This window comes from Callospermophilus lateralis, chromosome 11 (genome assembly GCF_048772815.1).
Source record: "Callospermophilus lateralis isolate mCalLat2 chromosome 11, mCalLat2.hap1, whole genome shotgun sequence".
NCBI lineage: Eukaryota > Metazoa > Chordata > Mammalia > Rodentia > Sciuridae > Callospermophilus > Callospermophilus lateralis.
The window spans coordinates 947,241-970,665 of record NC_135315.1 but is presented as its reverse complement, the minus strand read 5'-3'; the positions used below and the strand labels follow the sequence as shown (position 1 = coordinate 970,665).

General features: G+C 60.9%; 2 protein-coding genes across 18 annotated transcripts; one reads left to right on the top strand and one right to left on the bottom strand.

The window, feature by feature from the left end:
• Positions 1 to 5,482: 5,482 nt before the first annotated feature.
• Positions 5,483 to 18,151, bottom strand: Rfng (RFNG O-fucosylpeptide 3-beta-N-acetylglucosaminyltransferase). 9 transcript variants are annotated; one of them, XR_013092710.2, is made up of 8 exons: positions 17,870 to 18,151; positions 17,724 to 17,772; positions 17,144 to 17,249; positions 16,800 to 17,057; positions 16,473 to 16,638; positions 16,101 to 16,186; positions 15,880 to 16,024; positions 5,483 to 6,117 (listed from the first exon to the last, which is right to left on the bottom strand). XR_013092710.2 is itself a non-coding variant. In XM_076870958.2 (8 exons), exons 1-7 carry the CDS (start codon positions 18,125 to 18,127, stop codon positions 15,943 to 15,945), a joined length of 1,005 nt encoding a protein of 334 aa, XP_076727073.1. In that variant the 5' UTR covers positions 18,128 to 18,151; the 3' UTR covers positions 15,095 to 15,670; positions 15,916 to 15,942. The 9 variants fall into 9 exon arrangements, 7 of the variants coding, with proteins under 7 accessions (XP_076727073.1, XP_076727072.1, XP_076727075.1 ...); XR_013092709.2 differs by lacking the exon at positions 5,483 to 6,117 and adding an exon at positions 15,095 to 15,570; XM_076870958.2 differs by lacking the exon at positions 5,483 to 6,117 and adding an exon at positions 15,095 to 15,670 and having other exon boundaries at positions 15,916 to 16,024.
• On the top strand, positions 17,349 to 23,170 carry Gps1 (G protein pathway suppressor 1). Of its 9 annotated transcripts, none has more exons than XM_076870949.2 (14): positions 17,349 to 17,894; positions 19,079 to 19,171; positions 19,636 to 19,817; positions 20,370 to 20,546; positions 20,624 to 20,759; positions 20,846 to 20,923; positions 21,082 to 21,142; positions 21,554 to 21,639; positions 21,753 to 21,847; positions 21,960 to 22,065; positions 22,138 to 22,218; positions 22,300 to 22,437; positions 22,512 to 22,646; positions 22,722 to 23,170. In XM_076870949.2, exons 2-14 carry the CDS (start codon positions 19,094 to 19,096, stop codon positions 22,794 to 22,796), a joined length of 1,428 nt encoding a protein of 475 aa, XP_076727064.1. In that variant the 5' UTR covers positions 17,349 to 17,894; positions 19,079 to 19,093; the 3' UTR covers positions 22,797 to 23,170. The 9 variants fall into 9 exon arrangements, with proteins under 9 accessions (XP_076727064.1, XP_076727063.1, XP_076727062.1 ...); XM_076870948.2 differs by lacking the exon at positions 17,349 to 17,894 and adding an exon at positions 18,219 to 18,309 and having other exon boundaries at positions 20,382 to 20,546; positions 21,085 to 21,142; XM_076870947.2 differs by lacking the exon at positions 17,349 to 17,894 and adding an exon at positions 18,219 to 18,309 and having other exon boundaries at positions 20,382 to 20,546.
• The last annotated feature ends 255 nt before the right edge of the window (positions 23,171 to 23,425 follow it).

Below are 23,425 nucleotides of genomic sequence, written 5' to 3'. Positions count from 1 at the left end.
CCACACGGCCACGTCACCCTCCCGACAAATGACCAGGCGCTCTCTGCTGAAGTTTCTATATTTAAATGATCCAGCCGCAGAGTGTGAGTAAGGACTAACTTCAGGACAAACTCCTGTGCTCACTGGGAAGCTGCTGTCCTTTCAAGAGTCAGAACGTACCCTCAAAGTCTCAGCTGAAGCTCTTTGGAAGAACGTAGGAGGAACCAGCCAAGGCCATCACGCCTCTCCGACTCCGGCAGCCCGTGTGGACCTGGCTCATTCCAGGGCGGAAGGGAGCACCCAAGCCTTTCTGGCTACCGTCTTTCTTTTTGACCAGGTGCTCCGTGACCTTGAGCGGAGCAGGCTCAGAAATGTGCCTTTCCCAGGCCTGTGCCTCCTCAGTCAAACACCAGGACTCCTCTGTTTGGGGACAGCATCTCTTTGACAGGAGCCCAGTGCTGTCCTTACTCCCCTGCTGCGGGTCATGAGGCCCCCACAGTTCCGTCTCCTGCTTGCGCAGTTTGCACTCACCAAGTGTAGCACAGACGACTTCCTTCTCCCTGCACCGTTTGGGAGCGATCTGCCAAGGAACACCCCATCAACCCCCAAATAGTCAGTGTCTGTGTCTTTTGACCAATGCCTCGGCCTGCACAGCCACAGCCCTCGAGCCGTGACGTTGACCGGGCATCTGCCGTGGGGCCTGCAGCTCTCCCCACGTACACGTTCTATAAAGTGACCCCCTGCCTGGCTCAGTGGACAAGATGTGTCCCATTCGTCAGCCACCTGAGGCAGGGGCAGAGGCCAGGCGGTCAGTGTGGTGACAGGTGAGGTGGAGAGGGTGGCGGCCAGTTCGGGTAGAGACGGAGGGTCGTCGGCCTCTGTGACTGTGCTCCTGGGCACGCTCCACGTCCCTGCCCTGGGTCACGTAGACACAGGGAGAGACGACTAAAGAGGGTTCTGGAGGCGTAAGGAGAAGTCGCACCCCTCCCACAGGCTCTGGCTCTGAGTCCCCGCTCCTCCTGGGAGGAGCCTGTCTCCACCATTTTCTCTGTGAACCTTGCTCTCTGCGCCTGCCTTGGGACTCCAGGACGGTCATCAGGAGGGGACTGTGCTCGGGCCTGCTTGCCCTTTCTGCCTGATGCTCTCACAGAGGGCAGCTGGCCTGGGCTGGCAGCCCTGGGTTTGGATTTGCCTGTGTCTCCTCAGGGTGGCCTCTTGATGGGGATCCTGTAAGGCCAGGTTCGGGGGACCCCAAAAGACCTCCAGGAGCCGAATCCGATGCAGTCACACAAGAGTCTATGGCCAGCCGGAGCCTGGACTCACAACCGTTCCCGACGCAGCGGTCCCAGGAGTGAGTCCCAGTCCTGTGTCCAGTGGGGTTTTATAGGTTTGGGGGATACTCTGTGTCACAACATCACACAGCAGGTCATTCCACACCGCGGGAAAGTCACACAACAACTCTTAACACTGATCAGCACGCTCACTGGCGGGAACAAGTTGGGTAGGGTGATTGTTCAAGTGGTGGATAGATTTGAACTGACTGGTTTAGGCCTGAGGGGATGCAAGAGTGTAAACGCTAAACTCAGGGCGGCCAAACCCCTGGGAGGGCTGGGTATTTGGGTGTCTCACTCTGGTTGGTTGTTGCTAAGTCCCAGTCAGGCCTCAGGCATTCTTTTGGTCTTTCCAGGAACTTGCATTTGCTAAGCCAAGGACCTCTGGTAAGGACAACGGACTCAGCAGGTAGCTTAGGCGCCTAGGAACAGGTTTTCCAAGGACAAGGGTCACCCTCCCTTTGGACAGGCCCTGCTGAGGTAGAGGCTGGTTTTTCAAAAATGGAGTCACATCAGTTTCTCAAACCTCACGGGACAGACCTGATCTGGAGCACCCCTCGAGAATGTCAGCTGCCCCCCACTTCCAGACACGAAAGCCCACGGCCACCACTGCCCAGCCGCGTCCTCTGACTCTGGAGCTGAAGGCCTGTGGTGGCCACGCCGACGTAGCCCTGGGTAGGGAGAGGGATCTGGCATCTAGGCACAGCCATGCGCCAACCCGTCACGGACACCTTGTCCCTCCGCTCCCTTCTGCTCCTGGTCTTGCAGTCTCACGGCCACCCGACTCCTGTTCCTTTCTCCCAGGAAGCACCTCAGCTGGCCAAAGATTCCAAGCCCTTGGCACGCCTCCAGCGTGGAGTCTGAGCTCATCACACACAGTGCACCGTGCTTTCTCTCCCAGAGCCAGGCGCAGGCCCAAGGGTCAGGGGCAGGACGGGAGCCCTCCTCTCCCTTGCTTCCCCAGGACCCACTGGCAAAATGTCTGGCCTCCCGTTTCTCAACCCAGGGCTCCACGCCCGGACAGCAGTCCTGGACCTCCCCGGGAGGGACACATGACGGCCAGTTTAGTGGACCGTCATGTGTCCCTCCCGGGGAGGTCAGGACTGCTGTCCGGGCGTGGAGCCCTGGGTTGCAGAAACGGGAGGCAGACATTTTGCCAGTGGGTCCTGGGGAAGCAGGGAGAGGAGGGCTCCCGTCCTGCCCCTGACCCTTGGGCCTGCGCCTGGCTCTGGGAGAGAAAGCACGGTGCACTGTGTGTGATTGAGAGCTCAGACTCCACTCTGGAGGACGCTGCCCAACCCCAGGGCCTGGCCACCAGGGGCCACAGCACCCGGGTCTTCAGAAGAGCGTCCCTCGTTCCGCCGGCTCAGGAACTGCTTGAGGCGGCTTCCTGGTTCCAGTTTTGTGGTTGGACAGGTCTGACAACCCCCACTGGGGACAGGCAGCTCTGGTCACAGGGTGCCTGGGTGGTCCGAGCCTACGTGTTCAGTCTCTAAGTCCCAGAAGCAGATTTCACAGCAGATATCCCCACAGATGAGAATAGTTGTCAACTGCTAATGCATCGTGCTGTGAGTCACCTGGGGGACCTGCCACAGCGTTGGGTCTGCTGCCTGGCGTGTGGCCAGGGCAGCCTGGTCTGCTCCTGGGCCTTGCCCTGCTTTTGGCCCGACTCAGACCCAGTAGGTGTTTGGGTCCCGGCGACGGAGTACAGAGGAGACACCTGCCGTGGAGGGAGCCTGTTTCCCAAACCAGACGACCTCCCACGGGCCTCCTCCTGAGCCGTCGGGTGCCACAGGCAGCGGCGTGGTCTCTCCCTCGGGAGGGACCCCGAAGGTGGCTCGTTCCCTGCCTTCTGGGATGCACGTCCTATCCAAGGGCCCAGGGCAGGTCCCAGTGTGCTCCTGGGGGCCACGGCCTGTGTGTTCCTTAGAATGAGGATTTGGGGTTTCCTGAGCTTGTGACGGCCCTTGGGAAAAGCCCCCCAGAGCCAGGGCGGGAGCAGGTGGCTGTCCTGCATCAGCATGCGGAGAGCAGATGGACTAGAGTCCCTCCTGAAATCTGTCCGGGCCCCAGGCTCGTCTGTTCTCTGAGCAGCTGAGGAGGGAGCAGGGGGACACGTGCTTTCACATCTGTGAGAAGGACTTGCCAAGCGGGTTGCTAATCTCGGGAATCCCTTTTGGAATGTGTCCTGCCCCTGGTCACCATCAGGAAGGCAGAGTCCATTCCAACAACTTCCAGGGGGCCTTCCCCACTACCGCAGCCCTCCCAAGGCTCAGGAGGCCAGGCTGGGATTCTCTCCTGGATGTGCGTGTCCACCTCAATAGTGCACCCCTGCTGTAACACACGTGTGCCCCAAAAGTTCACACTGACCTCCTGGGCCCCCACTCTGGTTGCTGGACCACAGTGGGGCCATGGGATTCCAGCAATGAGCAGTCACTCTGCAGAGGGCTGCTAGTGCCTCTGGGGGAGGCTAAGAGGAAGGACTGCCCACTAGAGTTTCAGCTGCCTAACAGGATCCTCAAGGCACCGGCTCTGGGCCCAAGGATCATCAGCTCCCCACCTCAATCCCCAAGTCCCTTTTTCCAAATAACGTCACATTATCTTACGGGCGCTCTCCAGCCCCTGTGGTGGCTGCCATGTGACTCTGAGATTTCCACATTGCTGTCCTTCCACCACAGAGAGTGGGGCGCTGGGTGATGGCCACATCCCTTGGCCAGGTCGGAGTCTGCAGGTAGAGCCCTGTCCTTGTCCAAGGTCACGGAGCTGTCAGGCCACCACAGACCTCATCAGGACAGTGCTGTCCTGGGACTTCCTGGGGGAGGCCAGCAGGGAGGCCAACGTGCTCCCTGGCCAGCCTGGGCTCTGCAGGCAGACCCTTGCACAGGCACACCCACACCCACACACGTGTGCACTCGCACACACTCTGACACAGGAAGGGGGGCCTGGGCTGCAGGAGGGCGGGGAGCGCCGCGTGTGGGTGTCGGAGCCGCGATCCCAGGAGAGCCTGGGCTGGGCCGCGCCCTGGGAGCCCTCCCTGCACGTGGACTGGGCAGACCCTGCAGAGCCTCTGGGCTGCTCCCATCCCTCCCCCGAGGCCCAGAGAGGGAGGCTGTTCACCTTCCTGTTCTCAGACGTGCAGGGAGCTTGGCAGAGCCCCTGAAACTGGACCCCACGCTCCCAAGGGGACACGTGAGCCAGGGTGTGGGCAGGGCCGGGTCAGAGCTGCCTCAGCCAGGGACAAGTGGACTCAGGGAAGGGCGGGGGGTGTCAGGGTTCCCGGCAGAGCCAGGAGGGGCGGGCGCCGTGCCCGTCCCTGAACCGAGGCTTTCTGAGTGGCCCCTTCCCCAGGGAGGGTGTTACAAGGCCACCAGCTCTGGACCCAGAACAGTGCAGCAGGACGGAGGCGGGGAAGGACCGCAGACGCCCAGGGCCCACGCTGTGTCCCCACTGGGAGCCCAAGTCCATGGGGTGACTGAAGAGGCCCCTGGGCCTCCACCCTGTGTCCGGCCCCGTCCCTCCTTCACACCTGACCTTCACCCCAGCCCCCACCCGTCACTGCCTGGCCGCTCAGCCAAGTCCCTGCCCCAGGCCCTTCCTCCTCTTGGCCCCCGGGTTTCCCTCTGCCGGCGTCCCAGGACCAGTCATTTGGTGACCTCTGGGCCTCCACCCTCACTGGCCTCCCCAGGTCTGTGTGGCCTGAACCTGCTCAGGACAGACACCACCAGGCTCCTCAAGCCTGGGCCCAGCCGGTGGCTCCAGGCTCCGGTCTCCCTGGGCACTTGCTGCTGGTCTCCCGTGTCCCCTGCCTTCTTGGCCTCTGGGCTCAGTGGAGGGTCAGTTTGTCCAATGTTTGGACCCTCTGCGCGCCCCCGTCATGTCTTCCAGGATCAAGGGTCACCCATGTCCCCTGCCTTGCATGAGGCTGACCCTGGAGGGCAGGTCCTGTCCATCACTGCTCTGGGACTCGTCTGTGAGTGAGTGGACGCATGGGCAGAGGCACGGGTGGAGGATGACACCAGTGACCCCCAGGGAAAGAGCCCAAATCCACCTCTCTGTGGCTGCAGAGGCCCTGGCTGCCCCCGGACAGGGTGCTCAGGTGCTGGGGTGCTGGGGAGCGGGTGGTGGACCCAGCCTGATCCATCTGAAGATTGGAGCCATCTTGTCACAAAGCTATGGGAAGCTCATTCCGTTTTACTGTAAAATACTAGGATCTTGTTTGGCCGTGATCTGAAGTTGGGATCACTTGCTTGGGGTCCTCCGTGCGCAGAGCTCGCCCCAGCCCGGCTCTCCTTGGCCAGACAACACCCGCCCGCAAGTCCCGCTGCCCCTCATCCACTCTGATGTGGGACTCTTGTCTGCTCCGACCTGGAGACGCACACCGCGTGGATCCTAACCTGCTGTCTACCCTTGTGTGGTGCTTGCCTGGTCCCTGCCAGCTCTAAGTCCCCGAGACACGCGGCTTTGTGACGTCGGTGCTGTGAAACCTTCTGCCCTCAGACCAGCCCCGTGGCCCGGCTGCTCGCGACAGTCGCTGGTCAGCTCTCTTGTGCGTGCAGTACTGCGAGCTTTGATTTGGTGTGAAGTTGGAGTGTTCTTAGCGTCTCCGGTTCAGCAGGAGCAGGTGCAGGGCGGCTCAGGATGACCATCAGAAAGCCCGGTGCCCTTTCTCCGCCGTCTGGGCCAGTCTTCTAGGGGCCCCTGCTGCCGCTGGCCGCAGCACAGTGTGGTGAGAGCTGGGTGTGGGTGAGCAGTGGGCTGCGGCTGCCCGGGCGCAGGCACGCGGTTCAGGGCGTCTGCGTCCCCGTCCCTGGGGGAGGAGAACGGGGAATGCTGTAGTGTTCAGGGCTTAGCAAGTTCTCTCCGGGGACCCCGGGGGCTTAAAGAGCATGTGGCGCCCTGGACAGAGCCCTTGGACCCACAAAGGTTCTCTGTGGACCAGCTGGGCCTGTATGACCCAAGTCCACCCGTGTCCTGAGGACCACCATCGGCCTGCAAAGGAGCTCAGGTCACGGGGACCTGGGAGTCCGGCAGCTCCCGCGATCGGAGGGAGCTGCTGTTCTCACTCAGGCACCGAGTCGGGCGGCCCTCTCCCCTTCATCATGGGAGCCACAGCCCAGGGCTGGGGAGCAGGGGCTTTCTGGAGCAGGCCCCGCTGAGCGCCAGCTCAAGGGGACCCCAGGAGGGGACAGCTGCCCCAGTCACCGTGTCCCTGTGGCCCTTGGTGCATGCACACACTGTGAGCACGTGCACTGGGCTCCTGGGGGACGCAGGCCCAGGGACACAGGGACGTGCACTCGGGAGCGTGTGTGTACACACAGAAACTCTGGCACCCGGGCCCGAGGGTGAACATCCCCACGCGCACACAGGACCGGCAGGCCCCAGGCACACGCGGGTACCCATGTTCCAAGAAAGCACACGGGCACTCACGTGAATCCATGTGTATGTGCACATAGGCACACTCGGACACGTGTGAGCACACACGTCCACAGGCACTTGGCCCACAGAGGTGGGGTCAGCAGCTCCACCCTAGATGCTGGTCTTCGTGAGGGTCCCACAGGCTTGGCCATGACCCTGTCCTGGGCTGGCTTCCTGCAGGACAGTCTCCCCAGCAGGTGACCGCAGGCTCCCATGGCCGGCTGGTTCAGGGAGTCCTCTGCAGGCAGCCAGCCGCAGAGAGGGTGTCGGAGATGGCTCCTGCTGCCCCGGCCTCTGGTGGCTCCCAGGCTCCTGGCCGGCCTCATCTGGAGCCTCCGAAGGTAGCAGTATGAGGGCTGGGAAGACCCTGCTCCCAAGGAAAGCTGGGGCACCCCAAGGCCTTGCTTTGTTTCTTCTGGACAATGAGGGGTTCAAAAGAGCATCCAGTCCAAACTGGTTTTTTTGGGGGGCACCAAGGATTAAACCCAGGGGCACCAGACCACTGAGCCAGGTCCCCACCCTATTTTGTATTTTATTTAGAGACAGATCTCACTGAGTTGCTAAGCGCCTCGATGAATTGCTGAGGCTGGCTTTGAACTCGAAATCCTCCTGCCTCAGCCTCCTGAGCTGCTGGGATCACAGGTGTGTGCCATAGTGCCTGGCTCCAGTGGCCATCCTGTCCTTTGCTCTTGGGACAGTCCTGTGTGACCAGAAACCACTAGGACCTGCTGTCCCCAGCATGGGTGGATGGGACAGGCCCCTCGGTTCCAGTCCTGTCTTCTGAGCCTCAGTGGCATGTGTAGGGAGGGTGCCTGGGAGGTCGGTGGCCCTTGGAGCCGAGGGAGGCCCGAGCCTGGGGGTTCGAGGGCTCAGTGCTGTGCCCAGGGCTGGGCTGGCCGAGAGCCTAGGCATGAGGTCAGATTGGAGGCCGAGGCCTCTCTCGTCCTTCTCCAGGCACCCTAACCTCCTGCACCCACCAGCAGCTGGGAGTCCCCTGACCCTGCTTTGGGGTGTCTGCCCGCCAGGAGGCAGCCCTGCTGGCAGCCTGGGCTGAAGCTTCAGGGCAATGCTGGGAGGGCGCATGGGTGGCAGGATCCCCTGGTCCTCTGCCCTGGGACACCGCGGCTTTGCTGGGGGGGAAGGCCAACCCACCCCTGTTACATAATGGGATCATAACAGGACTCACGAGTGAGTATGGGCGCCCAGAGGCTGGTCACCGGGCCAAGAGGCTAAGCTCTTCTGAGTGGGCAGGGCCGGGCTAGAGAGGGTGTAAAGAGATACTGTGGGAAAGGCCAGCCCCGTCTCTCCTGGGATCGGCCCTGGGGGCAGGGTGGGGAGAAGGGAGGCTGTCGGGCTACCAACCCCTGTGCCCTCTACTTGGGGAAACTGAGGCCCGTGCCCTCAGGGTGGGGGGAGAGACCCAGCCTGTGGGCAGGTCCTGGGTGTGAGGAGACTCCCACCCCAGCTCCTCAGTCCCCGGGAGAGGACTGGCCTTTCCCTCCAGCCTGCGTCCCTGGGAAGGGCAGAGACCCTGCTCCCTCTCCCACAACCCACCAGGGCCAGCAGCACCTTGGTCCTCTCAGACCCCAGGGCACTCCACAGCCAGTGCCTCCTACTGGGGCTGGTCCTGGACAGCTGCTGTCCCCTCCCCAGAGCAGAGTGCAACAAGCCCCAAACAGCCAGGCCCTGTCCCCCTCAGCTGAGCCCTGTGCACAGACACTGCTCCAGCTGGGTGGCCGGTGTCCAGCTGGGAGGCCCTCCGGCTGCCAACGCCTCAGCCTGGACATGCAGCAGCCGCTCCAGGCCCTCTGCCGTCCTGACCAGGAGCAGAGGACACCTTCCCATGTGTTGACTTCTTTCAGGGACATTTTGTAGTTCTCAGTGTATTAGTCGTCTGTCTGCTTGTTCAGTTCATTCCTATGTAATCGGTTCTTTTAAATTCAAAATAAAATTGATTCCGGTTTTGGATTGTTCATCACTATTGCATGTTGATCTTGCATTCCACAACTTTGCTGAATTCTTTTTTTGGTCCTGGGGATGAACCCAGGGCCTCCAGTGTGTCAGGAGAGTGCTCTACCACTGATCTACCCACAGTTCCAGATGCTGTTTTCTTAATTCTTTTATCAGCTGTAATTCTGTGGTGATTTAGTATTTTCTATATATGAAATCAAATCATTGCAAATAGAGATAGTCCTTCTTCTTCCTAATCTGGGTACCTATTCCCAGACTGTTTTATTGCAGTAAGATGCACATAGTATGCAGCCTGGCAGGGACGCACATCCGTCATCCCAGCACCCTGGAGACAAGGCCGGAGGGCATGAGTCACAGACTAGTCTCAGCAATTTAGGAAAATCCTGTCTTGAAAACCAGCCGACCAGCCACAGAGCAGACCCCTTCCCAGCTCATCTGTGTAAGTGTGCGCTGGGTGCCTGGGTGCAGGGTGCCGGATGCCGGGGTGCGGGGTGCCTGGGTGCAGGGTGCCGGGGTGCAGGGTGTTGGGGTGCCGGGGTGCGGGGTGCCTGGGTGCGGGGTGCCTAGGTGCGGGGTGCCTGGGTGCAGGGTGGCAGATGCCGGGGTGCGGGGTGTTGGGGTGCCGGGGTGCGGGGTGAGCGTTCCCTCTGTTGCCTCTGCAGTTCTTGAGCGACTTCATTGTGCACTGTTGGGGATCAGAGCCAGCTCTGGTGTCGCCAGGTCAGGCCGCTGCCACCCCCAGCCCTCACCCACCTTCCGGGGAGGACTGCCTCTGTGTGTCTTCTCAGCCCCTCAGGGGCCGTCCCCTCCTTGCCCTTCCCTGATGCAGGACACACGCCAGAGCGCTCCTCCCTCCCCTCCTTCCTTCCTTTTCTGTAAGCAAAACTAACCCCGCGTTTCAGCTCCAGGATGAAGGTACAAATGACCGGGCAGGCGCAGACCTCAGGGGATCAGCAGGGTCCCTATTCCGCGTGGAGTCGGTCGGGCACTGGAGGGCTCATTTCTGGGTACAAAAATGGCCCCAGGTTCCAGAAGGAGCCTGGGTTTTATAGTTCACACTGAGGGCGAACGAATCCTTCCAGACTGCAGACTGCGGACACGCCAATGGGACATTGAGGGACCTGGTTGTGCAGGTTAAAATGTCAGGGGAAGGGAGCCGCTGAGACCCTGGGGTGAGACCCCAAGTCCCGCCCAGCGCTCTCCTTCTTCCTCTGGAAGTCCTCACACTGGGCCTCCACGCAGCACTGATTGCAAGGGGAGAAGGTCAAGCCTGGGGCCTGGCGCAGCGGCCTCCCTCCTCCAGGACCCACTGGGGCTGGGAAGCAGCTGGGTGAGCCTGGGGGGAGGAGGCCTGCCTCCCCTGGGCCACGTTACTGGGAAGGACTTACTCCTGGGGAGGTTCAGGTCTGGCTGATTTTCTTCCCCCTCCCAAGCCACGCTCTCTCCACGTTCCCGCCAGGGTTGTCTGGTAGGAATGTCATTCTCCGTAACCTTTCCTTTCCTTCCTCCCTGTCTTCCCACCTTCCTTCCTGTTCTAGACAGGTCTCTCTCTGTTGCCCAGGCTGGTCTCCAGACCCTGGGCTCAAGTGATCCTCCTGTCTCAGCCTCCCTAGCTGGGACTACAGGTGTGCCACCATGATGAACTTCCTTTGTAGAGCTGAATACTATTCCATAATGTGGATGGCCTGTCCATTCATTGGTGGATGGACACTTGGGCTGCTTCTGTGCCGGCTGTTGTAGACGGCATTGCTGTGTGCATGGAGTACAAGCACCCCCCCTCGGGACCCTGATTTCAGTTTGGGGGGTATATATTTTCAATCGGAGCTGCTGGGTCACGTGGAGAGCTGCCAGACTGTCCCCTACAGCAGTGGCCCTGCTTTCCTTTCTTCTCACCTTTTTTGAACTGGGGACTGAACCCTGGGCTCTGCCTCTGAGCCGCTCTCAGCCCTTTTCATCTCATTCTCCAACCTCCTGCCTCGGCCCCGGGAGCCCCTGGGATGACAGGTGTGTCCCTGTGCTGGGCTCATTTAACATCCGTACCAACTGTGCGCCAGGCCTCTGAGGTCCCCGATTCTCCCTGCAGCCTGGCACAGTCATCCCAGTGAGGGGGACGCACCTGGCGGCTACAGCTGCTGAGTGTCCCCTCTCTAGCTGGCCACTGTGCCCCTTTGGAGAGGTCTCTCCAGGCCTGTGCCTGCTTTGTCAATCAGGCTGCTTCTTGGCTGGGCCTCAGGGGTTCTCTCTTCCTGACAGCGACCCCTACCGTACAGTGGCCGTAAACACCTCCATAGTCTCTTTGGGTGGCCCTTTTACTTTTGATGCCATTCTTTGGTACACAAAGTCTGTGTGTGCGCGAAGCGGGCAAGGAGCCCAGGGCTGTGGGCCCTGGCTAGGCACACACTACTGCTGAGCTGCGCCCCACCCTACCCTGGGTGCCCTGGCTCTGGCTTGGACCTTGGTCTTTCGTGTTTCAGTTCTGGTATGTGACGAGTAGGAATCCAGTTTCCACAACACCATTTGTTGAGAAACCTGTCCTTTCCCCGTAGAGTGACCTGGCCCTGACCTTGCGCCGCAGGCTGCTGTCTGTGCCCTGGTCTTCTCAGGGTCCAGGACCCAGTTGGTCGGCTGGCTGTGAATCAGGAACAAAGGAGTCTTTTTCCCCCAGGACTGTTTGGGCCCCTTGAGATTGAGATTACAAATAAGTTCTAAGATTCTATTTCTGAGAAGAAAGTCATGGCGTTTGACCAGGATGGCCCTGAATCTGCGGATCACCTGGGCCACAGCGATTGTCGGGCCTAATAGAAGGGTCAAGGTTCATTTTTGCCACATGGATGTCGGTTTCCCAGCACTTTCTATGCAAAAGGCTTCTTCTCTCACTGGGTAGATTTATTGGCAATGATCCAGCAGTGTGCACGCTGCTCTGCCCAGGATCGTCCCTGGTTTCTGGGCACCAGCCACTCTCCCCATTCCTGCCCCGTAGCACACCGAGTGCAGTGGAGGCCCCCACCCCCGGAACACACCCTCGTGACCTCAGCGTCCCCCCGGCTGGTAAGGACCCATGCACATTTTGGCGTCAGTGTTTTCATAATGTATTTGTCTGAGCCGGAAGCAGGTCCTGCTGGCCTTGGGGTAGGAGTTGGGAAAGGTCCTCTATTTGCTGAGTCTCATATTGATAGTAGCCTTCCCTGGAATGTCTAGTAAATCGGACCATCTGGTCCTGGAGATCTCTTTGTGGAAACGTTTGTTAATAAAATGGAATCATAAAGGCTGGGGATGTGGTTCAGTGGTAGAGAACTTGTCTAGTATGTGCAAGGTCCTGGGTTCCATCCATAGCACCAAAAATAAATAATAAAACTATGGGCTCAAACACTGTGCTCTTCCAATCTTACACTTGATCTCGACTCACTCCCCGCCCCCGTCCTGGGGTTAGCCCAGGAGAGCTCCACATCCCAGCCCTTTTGACATCTGTGATAAGGTTCCCCAAGTTGCCCAGGCTGGCCTACACGGTGTGGTCCTCCTGCCCCCCTCTGGAGGCACTGGGAATACAGGTGTATCCCCACCCCCACCGACTTCTTGGGTAACACCAAAGGCCTCCCCACCACCACCTTCCTTTCTGTATCTTGGCTAGAAATCACACTGCACCTTGATCTTGTGTGACCAGCCAGGCTTGGACCTTCCCCGACCTGATAAACAAGGTTCTGACATGACGCCGGGCTCTGAACTCCACCCTGGGCCCCTGGCTGCAGACACAGGTGGAGGACCCCTCTGCTGATGTCCCCAGGATGAGCTGCAGCACCAAGTTGCCCCCAAGCATGCTTTGGACAGATCCCCGGTGCCCAGTACTGCTTGGGCCTCTCAACCAGCCCATCTCGGGAGGCTTTGGGCAGTCCCTTATGTATAATTCGATGGTTTTCATCACACACACAAAGTTGTGCAACCATGGAATAAACTAATGCTCAGCTGTGGCTGCCAGGAAACAGACCTCTCCTGCAGCTTAGGGGCGATGCCTTCTGCAGAGTCTGTTTTTTGAGAGAAAGTAAAATGTTTTAAGTGACTTGTCTGAGGCTGGCCACCTCTGGGTGCCAGAGTTGTGGCTCCAGCAGGTCCAGCGGCCTAAGCAGGACTGCACTAGAGCACCTGTGTCCCCGCATCAGAGCAGGGCCAGAGGGCAGGTCCCTGAGCCTGGCCTTAGCTGGCAAGTGGTCCATCAGCCACTGAGTTTTACTTTTGCAGTGCTGGGATTGAACCCAGCCCTTTTCTCATTTTTGAGACAGAGCTCCCTAAATTGCCAAGGCGGCCACTCAAACTGCCCCCAATCTGTGCATCTGTGAATAATCTCTTCTAAGCAAATATTGGTTTGGGGTTACACATAAAATTTAGCGAGGGGTGAATTTGCAAGTAATCTGCAAATAGTGGGCGCCAACTGTTTGCATCAGTTCTTCCCATCCGGCCCTGGACCCCTCCCCAGCTTGCTGGCCAGGTCCAACCTATGGGCACTGGTCCTCAGGTGCCTGGTGGGCAGTCACATGGGGGTACTGAAGCTTAGTAGAGGCTTGTCCAGAAAATGACCAAGTACACAGGTGCTGGAGCCCAGGGACTCATGCACCAGCTGCTACTGAGCTACGTCCCCAGCCCAACAATTTTTAATGTTAGTCAATAACGTTTCACTTTTTTTCTACTTTTTCTATATGTCTACTACATGTCCACTGTAGGCAGTTTGTGAAATACAAGAAACCAAAGAGAGCAAGTGTTTCACCCACTTCCTCTTTCAGAGGTGGGCTAAGCTGCACACCCTGGTGGTCTCCTTCTCTCTGGAAGGCAGGTGCAGCAGCTACCCGGGGGGACACAGCTCCCTTTGGAGGGCACGGGAGCTGCCGACTGCTCTGCTGGGGCCACGCAGGGACTTCTGGGCCGTGGGCTGCTCTGGAGAGGGAGGTCTGGCCTGGCCGCTCCTCTCCTGGGCCTCCCTGGCAAGAGCTGGCAAGGTGCGAGGGGCTGCAGGGTCTTGGGGCTTACCACTCCAGGCTGGACAGGTGGGGAGGCACTGACAAGGCATGGCCACTTCCTGTAACCTGCCAGACACCCCAGCCCGTGTGACTTGTGAGGTGGCTGCCTAGGGTGTCACCATGTCTGGGCCCTGGCCTCTCATGCTGTGTGGCTCCTGAGCTGTGGGTCACCTCCGGGCTCTTCCACCCTTCCCAGCAGTGGTCGCTCTGCAGTCTGAGCGATCCACATGGAAGGGCCCGAGTCTGGGGTGGGCATTCTTCTCCCAAATTGTGAGTTTCAGGACTGGCTTGGCCTGGGAACAACTTTTTGGATTAAAGTACAAAATTACCAGTTAGAAAAGTCTGACCACAACTCTGGTGGGCCTAATCACTCAGAAGAGAGGCTACAAGACCTCAGGAGCAGCCTCAACGTGGATCAGAAAAAGAGAGAAGCCAGGTGTGGTGGCTGAGGCTGAGGCAGGGTGTTCAAGAGTTCGAGGCCAGCCTCATCAACTTAAGGAGGCCCTAAGCAACTTAGCAAAACCCCATCCTGAGCTAAAAAGTAGAAAGGGCTGGTAGCTCAGCAGTCACACACCTCTTGGCTCCAGCCCAGGTCAGACCTGCAGAGCCCCACCTCCAGGGAGCCCTCCATGGACAGGTCCCCTCCCCGCCAGCAGCTGCACGCTGCTGCAGGTCACGGCAGCCTGAACTGGCTGGGCCACAGGCCTTCGGCTCTAGCTGAACTCACAGTGGAGAACACCTGGCTATAAAGATGCAGGGAGTCCATGTGTGCGGGACAGTGGCCCACACCTGGGAGTCGCTGTTCTGGTGGCCTGAGCACGTCCCTAGCCCAAGAACGTGGGGAGGCTGCGGGTGGAGATCCTCATGTGAGGGGGAGCAAGTGCCGGCTCCCCCTCCCCCTCCACTCCAGCAGCCAAAGCAGATGGACGTGGGACACAGGGGCTGCCCTCTTGTGGAACCGCTGTCCCGGCCACTTCAGAACTTACTGATCTCCTCTCAGGCTTGCTGGTAATTTTTTTTCTTTTGGTATTGGGGATTGAACCCAGGGGCACTTAACCACTGAGCCACACCCCCAGTAGCCCCTCCCTCCCCCTTAGAAATATATTTTATTTAGTAACAGGGTCTTGTGGAGTTGCTGAAGCCCTCACTAAGTTGCTGAGGCTGGCTTTGAATTCACCATCCTCCTGCCTCAGCCTCCTGAGCCGCTGGGATTACTGGTGTATGCCATTGCTCCTGGCTCCTGAGGCTGGTAACCCTTGAGCTAGATGTCCTGGGGTGTGCCTTGCTCTGCTCCCTGACTCTGACCTGGCCACATGGTGTGGCTCCCTGCCTTTCACACAGCTGCTCCAACGCACAGGGGCTGGGTCCCAGGAACCCATGGCAAGGTGTAAATATCCCGAATGGAAAAAGTATTTAATGCAACACATGGGCCAGCACCCTGGCTTGGCAACACAGCTAGGAGCCCAGGGTCCCCCACATCAGATCCCACAGCTGCCTGAGCTGTGGCGTCATGGCCCAGGTCCGGGGCGGGTCGCAGGTTGTCGGTGGGAAAGGGATGTTGTTCTAAATATAAGGCAGGCCCCCCAGCACGGGGCACATGCTTTCACCCCACGTAAGAACCCGAAGCTGACCCATGGCTAGCAAGTGTGCACCTCTGCACACGTCCACACATGCCCACCGGGGGCCACCCATTCTCAGCCACCCGCACATGGGAGTGCACACCTGTGCATACGCACACCAGGCAGTTGCTTGAGACTCGCTGAGAGGGCAGCTAGAGCACCCGGGGCCAGGCCTGAGAAGGGAGCCGAGCTGGGCAGGAGGGTGGCTCGGGGAGGACTGCAGGGCCGACTGCCACCTGCGGGTGTCCACTGAAATAGGAACCCAAATGAGCGCGACGGAACTTGCTGCACTCGTGACGCAGGGAAGGGGCAGTTCCCCGGCTCCCCGACTGCGGCTGCGTTAGGAACCCTGGCCGGGGCAGGAAAGACAGAGCTCCGTGTGGAAGACCTGAGTGTCCAGCAGACCGAGGAAGGGCATCCTGAGGGCCCCAGGGGAGGCCAGCCCTGGAGGCTCTTGGCTGCAAGTGCAGCTTTACGGAGAACACACCCTGACGCTGGCCCCAGGCCCTACCGAGCTGTCTGTGTGGGGAGGGTGACCAAGGCCTACAGGAAAAGCACCTGTACTGGTGGCAAGAGGAAGCCAACCAGGCCCACCTGGGGGCAGCCACCAGGAGTCCTCAGTCACCGAGAGTTGAGGTCACCCCTCCTCTGCATGGGACACCAGTCCGTGTCTGGGTACAGCAGACAGTGCACAGACTTAAACCTGCGAAGGAAGAAAGCGAAGTCAAGACTGTGGGCCAACACGAGCCCCGGGGGCCCAAAGCCCCCCACCTGCTCACCGTGTGGGGTCTTGCTGCAGACTGAAGCCTCCAGCCACGTTGACCACGTTGTGTGGGTTCTCGGGACCCCCGTAGCTTAGGGTGACCTGGGAGAACAGGAAGCAGACATGAGGGCCAGCCCTTTCTCCTGTACCCCTACCCCGGGGAAGATGCACAGGGACTCTGCCTGATGACCTTGTGCCCAGTAGCAAAATGACCTGGCCAGGGTCCCCCCTGACCACACAGAAGTCCCAAGGCTGAGCCCTGTACTCCTGCTCAGCTGGGAGAGACCTGGGTGATGGGATGGCCAGCCAGGGTGATGGAGGAGGGTGGGGCAGCCTGGGGCAGCCTGGGGCAGGAGCGCCCTCTGAGGCGCCAGGAGCCAGGGCCTACCTGCTGGAGCACGGCCTCAGGAGGCAGCCTCTGCAGGTTCTCCAGGTGGGAGTGGAAGAGGGGGCTGTGCAGCAGGCGAGCACCCAGCAGCCCCTCCACAATATAGCCCACTGTGCAGTCGTCCGGCAGCCGCACCCGCTCAGCAGTGCTCATGAAGCTGCCCAAGCTGTGGGGAAGGCTGGTCAGCTGCTTCAGCCCTCACCCCGATCCCGCTGCCTCCCAGCACCAGCAGCTGGGCCCCTACTCACCTGGCCCACGGGCTCATCTTGAGAGCAAGGCCCCTGCTCAGGCAAAACCCGGCCCCACCAGTGGCAAACCAGAACTTGCCTGTGGTCACCTGGAGACAGGAAGCTCTGGTCAGACCGCCCAGGAGAGAGCTCCTCAGCCCTGACCCCAAGCGCCATCCTCAGGCCATCTGCCCCATCACGTACAGTGCCACCTCCAGGAACCCTCTCAGTGGCCTCGATGGGGTGGTCCAGGCTGGGCCTCCCCAGGTAGACATCCTGGCTGGGAGAGAAGGCGGACAGCAAATGCAGCAAGCCCTCGGGGTTCACGTAGTTGTCATCATCCACGTGGCAGAACCACCTGCAGGGAGGGCAGTGGTGGCTGAGAGGGCCCCCACCATTCACCCTGGGTTCCCTGGGGGCGGGGCGGGGGGCACCACCACCTACTTGCGACCTGACTCGATGAACTTGTCATACTCCACGGACATCTTGCAGCAGAGCGCCTGGCGGGTTCGCAGCGCAGAGCAGTTGGTGTTGACGACGCGGCCGCCTGCTGAGTTGGCAGAGGGGAAGTGGAGGGTGGACGCCCAGCCTAGCCCTGAGGTCGAGGCCAGAGCGCGGTGCCCGGCCGCCCGGCCCACGTCCAGATGCAGCCCGAGCTCAGCCGCGCTCAGCTGGGACTGAACACATAACCGGCCCTTGGGAGTCCAGCCGCGAAAACGGCTCGCGGAGGGGCAGCCCTGACCAGACCTGAAAGGGACGTTCCCTGCCGGGCAGAGGACGTAGCACTGGCCAGGGGCCCCGGGAAACCTAGCAGTGGCAGTGGCAGTGGCGGGGGAACAGAACCTGGCGGGCAACACGGGGCCCCGGGCGCTGGCCGGAGGGTGGGCGTCCTGGCTGTTCCCTCTGCTGGCGTGTGACCTGGCCAGTGCCTCAGCTCCTGCCACGGGGCGGCTAGGGCTGGACCCTGTCGAGGGACGCGTGACACCCGGCGACGCGAGGCAGCACCGACGCAGGGCGCTCTCACCTCCCAGCAGCTGGAGCTCGGGGTCGTCTCCGTCGGTGAAGATGAACGTCTGCGGGAGAAAGGAGCCGTGAGGCGCCCGCGCCCGGGGCCCGCGCAGGCGGGCGCGCAGGTGCGGCGGCGAGCCGAGGGCGCGGCGGGGCGCGCACCTGCCGGCGGGCCCGCGAGATCCAGGTGCGCAGCAGCAGCCGCAGGCGCGGCCCGTGGTTCTTCCGGGTGGTCTTGACCGCGATGAAGACGTCGTCGGGCCGCAGGGGGGGAGCGGCGCGGGTCGGGCCGGGGCCCGGGGCCGGGGCGGGCGCGTGTGACAGCGGCAGCGGCAGCGGCAGCGGCAGCAGCAGCAGCGCGGCCAGGGCCGCGGCCAGCGCGAGGCAGGCCCGGCACAGCACGCCCCGCGCGCGGCTCATGCGGCCGCCGCAACCCCGGCGCCGGGGACCGGCTTGCGCGGCCCACGGCCCCTTTAAGAGTGGCCCGCGCCCAGCCCCGCCCTGCGACCCGGAAGCCGCAGCCGCGTCGCCCCGGAAGTGGACGGCGCGCCGCGGCGGGGTGGTGGAAGATGCCGCTGCCGGTTCAGGTGTTTAACCTGCAGGTGATGAGCCGAGGCCGCACCCGCGCCCTCCAGGCTTACGGCCGCGAGGAAGGCGGGAGGCCGCGGGCAGGACGGGAGGTCCTGGGGAGGACGAGGAGGCCCCGGAGCCACGGGGAGGACAAGGAGGCCCCGGGAAGGAGGGCGGGAGGCCTCGAGGACGATGGAGCGGCGGCAGGGAGGACGAGGAGGGCGGGAGGCTGCCGGGCTGAGGCTCCGCGCGCAACGTGGACTGGCCGCGCGGGCTGCGCTCGACCCGGCCCCTCCTCCGCCCTGCGCCAACGCTCCTCGGCCGGCGGCCGAACGGGCAGCGGTCAGGTCGCGATGCCGGGCAGCCCTGCGCCCAGCTCGGCCTCCTCGTCGGCCTCCGACCTGCGGCCTGGCACGGCCGGGGACTGCAGCCTGAGCGTCAGCCTGTCGGCCTGCACGCTGCTCTCCGAGGTGCCCGCCAGGCCCTGCCCTCCCCGCGGGCCCTGCGCCACCCGATAATCCCTTTCTCCCTCCCCGTGACGTGGCCCTCACCTCCGTGTGGCTGTTCAGGACAGAGCCTCTGGGGGTCCTCCTGCCTCTGGGGTGAAGGCGGTGGCTGGGAACACAAGCCCACCTGATGTCTGCTTTCCCCCTCAAACCTGGGCAGCCAGCCAGCCAGGGGGCTTCTTTTGAGCTCCGTCTAGCAGGGGCTGGGGAGGGCAGCACTGGTCGGGGAGTGGTGCACTATGTCTTCAAGGACCTGAGAGCTGAAGGTGCCTAAGATGCCTGACCTATGTTACAGGGGGCTGTGGAGCCCATGCAGATTGATGTGGACCCCCAGGAGGATCCCCAGAATGCGCCTGATGTCAACTACGTGGTGGAGAACCCCACCCTGGTACAGAGCCCAGCCGGGGAGAGGCCATCGCAGTCCTGCGGGGTGTCCAGGCCAGAGTCCCACTGCAGTCTGCTCTCTAGGCAGACTGATGCTTTTCTGTGACTTCTGGTCTTTCTCTGAACTGGGACTCTTCAGCTTTCCGTCACTCATTTATGTTGGGTTCTCAGCCTAGCCTGACATCCTGTACCCACTTCTCACCCTGACTGTTGAGTCTCATTTCCATTGAGACTCAACCTGTTAAATGCCGTTGGCTGCTCAGTCCAGTCCAGTACTAATGAGTGCCATGAGGTGCAGAACCCTACCATGGGGTCTCCACCCACCCAGTGGTCTCAGCACCACCAGGTCCAGTGCCTGTTGTGGGCAGTCAGACTTCTCTGTCTGCTGTCCCTGGGCTTGGGATATGGGACCTTGCCTTATATGCACTGTCCGACCCTCTGTTTACTTTCTTCTCACTCCTGTGCTAGGATCTGGAGCAGTATGCAGCCAGCTACAGTGGGCTGATGCGCATTGAACGGCTGCAGTTCATTGCTGACCACTGCCCCCCACTGCGGGTGGAAGCCCTGAAGATGGCCCTTTCCTTCGTGCAGAGGACCTTCAATGTGGATATGTATGAGGAGATACATCGGAAGCTCTCGGAGGCCACCAGGTAAGGCCAGGGCCTTGGTTAAAAAGGCGTTTGTGGTGGGAAATGTCCGGGGCTGGATGTGGTGTGCCCCCTGGTTGGGACTGGCCTGGGTGGGTGGGGCCCTCCTGTGCTCCTGCCACGCCCAGTGCCCTAGCTGTGCAGTGACACAGCAGCACTCCCGCACGTGGTAAGCAGTGCAGGTGCAGGCTGCGCAGGCCCTGCTCATTGTTGGATGGCATTGTTGAATGCATGTGTCCCAAATCCACACACCAAGGTGACCCCTGCCAGCATGTGATTGGGACAAGCCACTGTGTTACCTCTCCAGGCTGAAGGAGCTGTACCTGCCTGCATGTTCCAGGGGAGCCCATGGAGCTAGTCCTCTCCTGGAAGCCACTCCCCTGGCCAGGTCTCCCCTCTCAGCTGAGGGCTCCTGGGTCAGCAGTTGTCCCTGTGCTCCTGGTACAGGTGGCCCTTTAGCTGGGGTTGGGAACGAGCCTCTTGAGGGCTTGTCTGTGGCTGGCAACATCCGCCCACCTCATTGGCCCCTGTGACCGTCGGCGTCCTGATGGCCAGGTCCTCCCTCAGGGAGCTGCAGAATGCCCCCGATGCCATCCCTGAGAGTGGTGTGGAGCCCCCACCTCTGGACACAGCCTGGGTGGAGGCCACTCGGAAGAAGGCCTTGCTGAAGCTAGAGAAGTTGGACACAGACCTGAAGAACTACAAGGGCAACTCCATCAAGGAGAGCATCAGGTGCTGGCCTGCCTAGGGAAGGGGGTGTCTGGGCCCAGCTGGCCCCCTGCTGTGTCCACTCACAGCCAGGTCTACAGGCGCGGCCACGATGATCTGGGTGACCACTACCTTGACTGTGGGGACCTCAGCAATGCCCTCAAGTGTTACTCCCGCGCCCGAGACTACTGTACGAGTGCCAAGCATGTCATCAATATGTGCCTCAACGTCATCAAGGTGGGCCTGTGGCAGGCAGGGGGCAGCACTGGGTAGCCAGGAGGTGGCAACCCAAGCTCAGTGTAGCCCTGTCCCTTGTTCTCCAGGTCAGTGTCTACTTGCAGAATTGGTCTCATGTGCTGAGCTATGTCAGCAAGGCTGAGTCTACCCCAGAGATTGCTGAGGTAGGGCCCACCTCCTTGGAGACCCTGCTGTGGGAGCCCGTCCCTTTTGTTTTCATCCCCCTCTCAGGCTGAGGCTGGGGCTGGGGCCTGGGCCCCGGGCTCCCCAGGTGAGGAGGGGAGGGCCGCAGCCCTCTTATGCACGTGGCTTTCCCTTGCAGCAGCGTGGAGAGCGGGACAGCCAGACCCAAGGCATCCTCACCAAGCTCAAGTGTGCTGCAGGTGAGGCTCTCACCACCCAGAGGTTGCCCAGGCCTGAGTCCTCACCCTTGGGGCAGGAATGGCCCTGTCTCACAGCTGGAAGTTACTGGAAGGCTGCAGGGCACTGTTGAATTCACGTGTCCCAAATCCACACACCAAGGCGACACCTGCCAGCATGTGCCTGGGACAAGCCACTGTGTTGCTTTTGGCAGCCCAGCTGGTGTCTCTGAGCCTGGGTGTCTGATGCAGGCAGCAGCAGCAGTTCAAGGCCCTGGGCACCTGGCTTGAGGAGGCATATCTGGAGTGTGGAGTTACTTCTGCTTCCCAGTTAGGACTGTCTCTAGGTTGGGGGGCACCACTGAGGGCCAGGCCCTCGTGGCAGCTCCAGGCAGCCTAATGCCACCACCCTTTCCCTCACTGCCCCTTCTCTAGGCTTGGCCGAGCTGGCTGCACGCAAATACAAGCAGGCTGCCAAGTGCTTCCTGTTGGCCTCATTCGATCACTGCGACTTCCCCGAGGTGAGGGCGTCCAGGTCATATCGTTGGTCTCCCCTGAACGGGGTCCTAGGTGTTCTCTTGAGGAGGTGATGGGCCAGGTCATCAGTGAACCCATCTCCCTTTTTGCCCCTCAGCTACTTTCCCCCAGCAATGTGGCCATCTATGGAGGTCTGTGCGCTTTGGCCACATTTGACCGGCAGGAACTGCAGCGCAATGTCATCTCCAGCAGGTGGGTAGGGTGTGGGGCCCTTCAGCCTTGTGCCTGGGGAGTGGAGCCCTTCCAGCCCTCTGGGTAGAGAGGGCAGGTGGAGGTGTGGGGCTGAGCACTCTGACATCTGTAGCTCCTTCAAGTTATTCCTGGAGCTGGAGCCACAGGTCCGAGACATCATCTTTAAATTCTATGAGTCCAAATACGCTTCATGCCTGAAGATGCTGGATGAAATGAAGGTGAGGGGCGAGGTCCTGGCCCTGCTGGCTAGATTCTGTCCAGCAAGGTCCCTAACCAGCTTTCCTCTGTAGGACAACCTGCTTTTGGATATGTACCTCGCTCCCCACGTCAGAACTCTGTACACCCAGATCCGCAATCGTGCGCTCATCCAGGTAGGCGTAGGGCAGGCAGAGGCTGGTGGGGATGGATGTGCCCCAGAGTGGCAGGCAGCTGGTGCTCTCTCTGCCCCACAGTACTTCAGCCCTTATGTGTCAGCTGACATGCACAAGATGGCCGCAGCCTTCAACACCACAGTGGCAGCACTGGAGGATGAGCTCACACAGCTCATTCTGGAAGGACTCATTAACGCCCGCATCGACTCGCATAGCAAGGTGGCTATGGGGCTGTGGGGCCGAGGGTGCCTGTTGGGCCCCTATTGGGCCCCGCTGAACCTGTCCCTGCACAGATCCTGTATGCTCGGGATGTGGATCAGCGCAGTACCACCTTTGAGAAGTCTTTGCTGATGGGGAAGGAGTTCCAGCGACGCGCCAAGGCCATGATCCTGAGGGCAGCTGTGCTGCGCAACCAGATCCATGTCAAGGTGAGCAGCTGGGGGCATCAGGGAGCGGGCAGCACCTGTGCATCCCCTGGCTGAGCTCTCTCCTGTTCACTGCAGTCCCCTCCCAGAGAAGGGAGCCAGGGGGAGCTGACTCCGGCCAACAGCCAGTCCCGGATGAGCACCAACATGTGAGGGGCACCCAGCGGCCTCCAGGATGGTTTGCACACCCCTTCCCTGCCCCCTTGGACATGCTCCTGGGCTTCCTGCCTGCTTGCTTTGAGGAGCTTGAGCAGCCTGACTTCTGGGTGCCACTCCTGAGCTTCTAGCCAGGCTTCTGTGTGTCCCTCCACCTGGCAGGACTCTGTGCTAGGACCTGAGGAGGCAGACAGGGTGCCTACTGTGGCCACAAAGGACCGACCTCATGGGCTTCCATGCCCAGGGAACAGACTCCATGCAGTGCCCAGGCTCCTGCCTGGCAGCACGGTCTCCCACACCCTTCCTGTTCACGTGTTGTTTGGATTGCAGACTGTCAACTGCAGCATACAATAAAGAGTAGACTGATGGTTGCTCTGGCTCTGCTTCCTGCTGTGGCCACTTGGATTGCACCTGGGTTGCTTTTGGCTTCTGTGGACCCCCTCCAGCTGTCACCAAGTCTCCTGTGGAGTGCTCTCTGGAGACTCTTGGGGGAGGTTGGGTGAAGCCCTAATTTCCCAGCTGTGTTCTGCATAGGCTTTAGTGTATTGCCTCTTCACTTTCTCAGACTCCTAGGTCCCTGCTGGTTCTACTCATACCCTCCTAGCCCCGGGCCTCCCTGGGTCTGG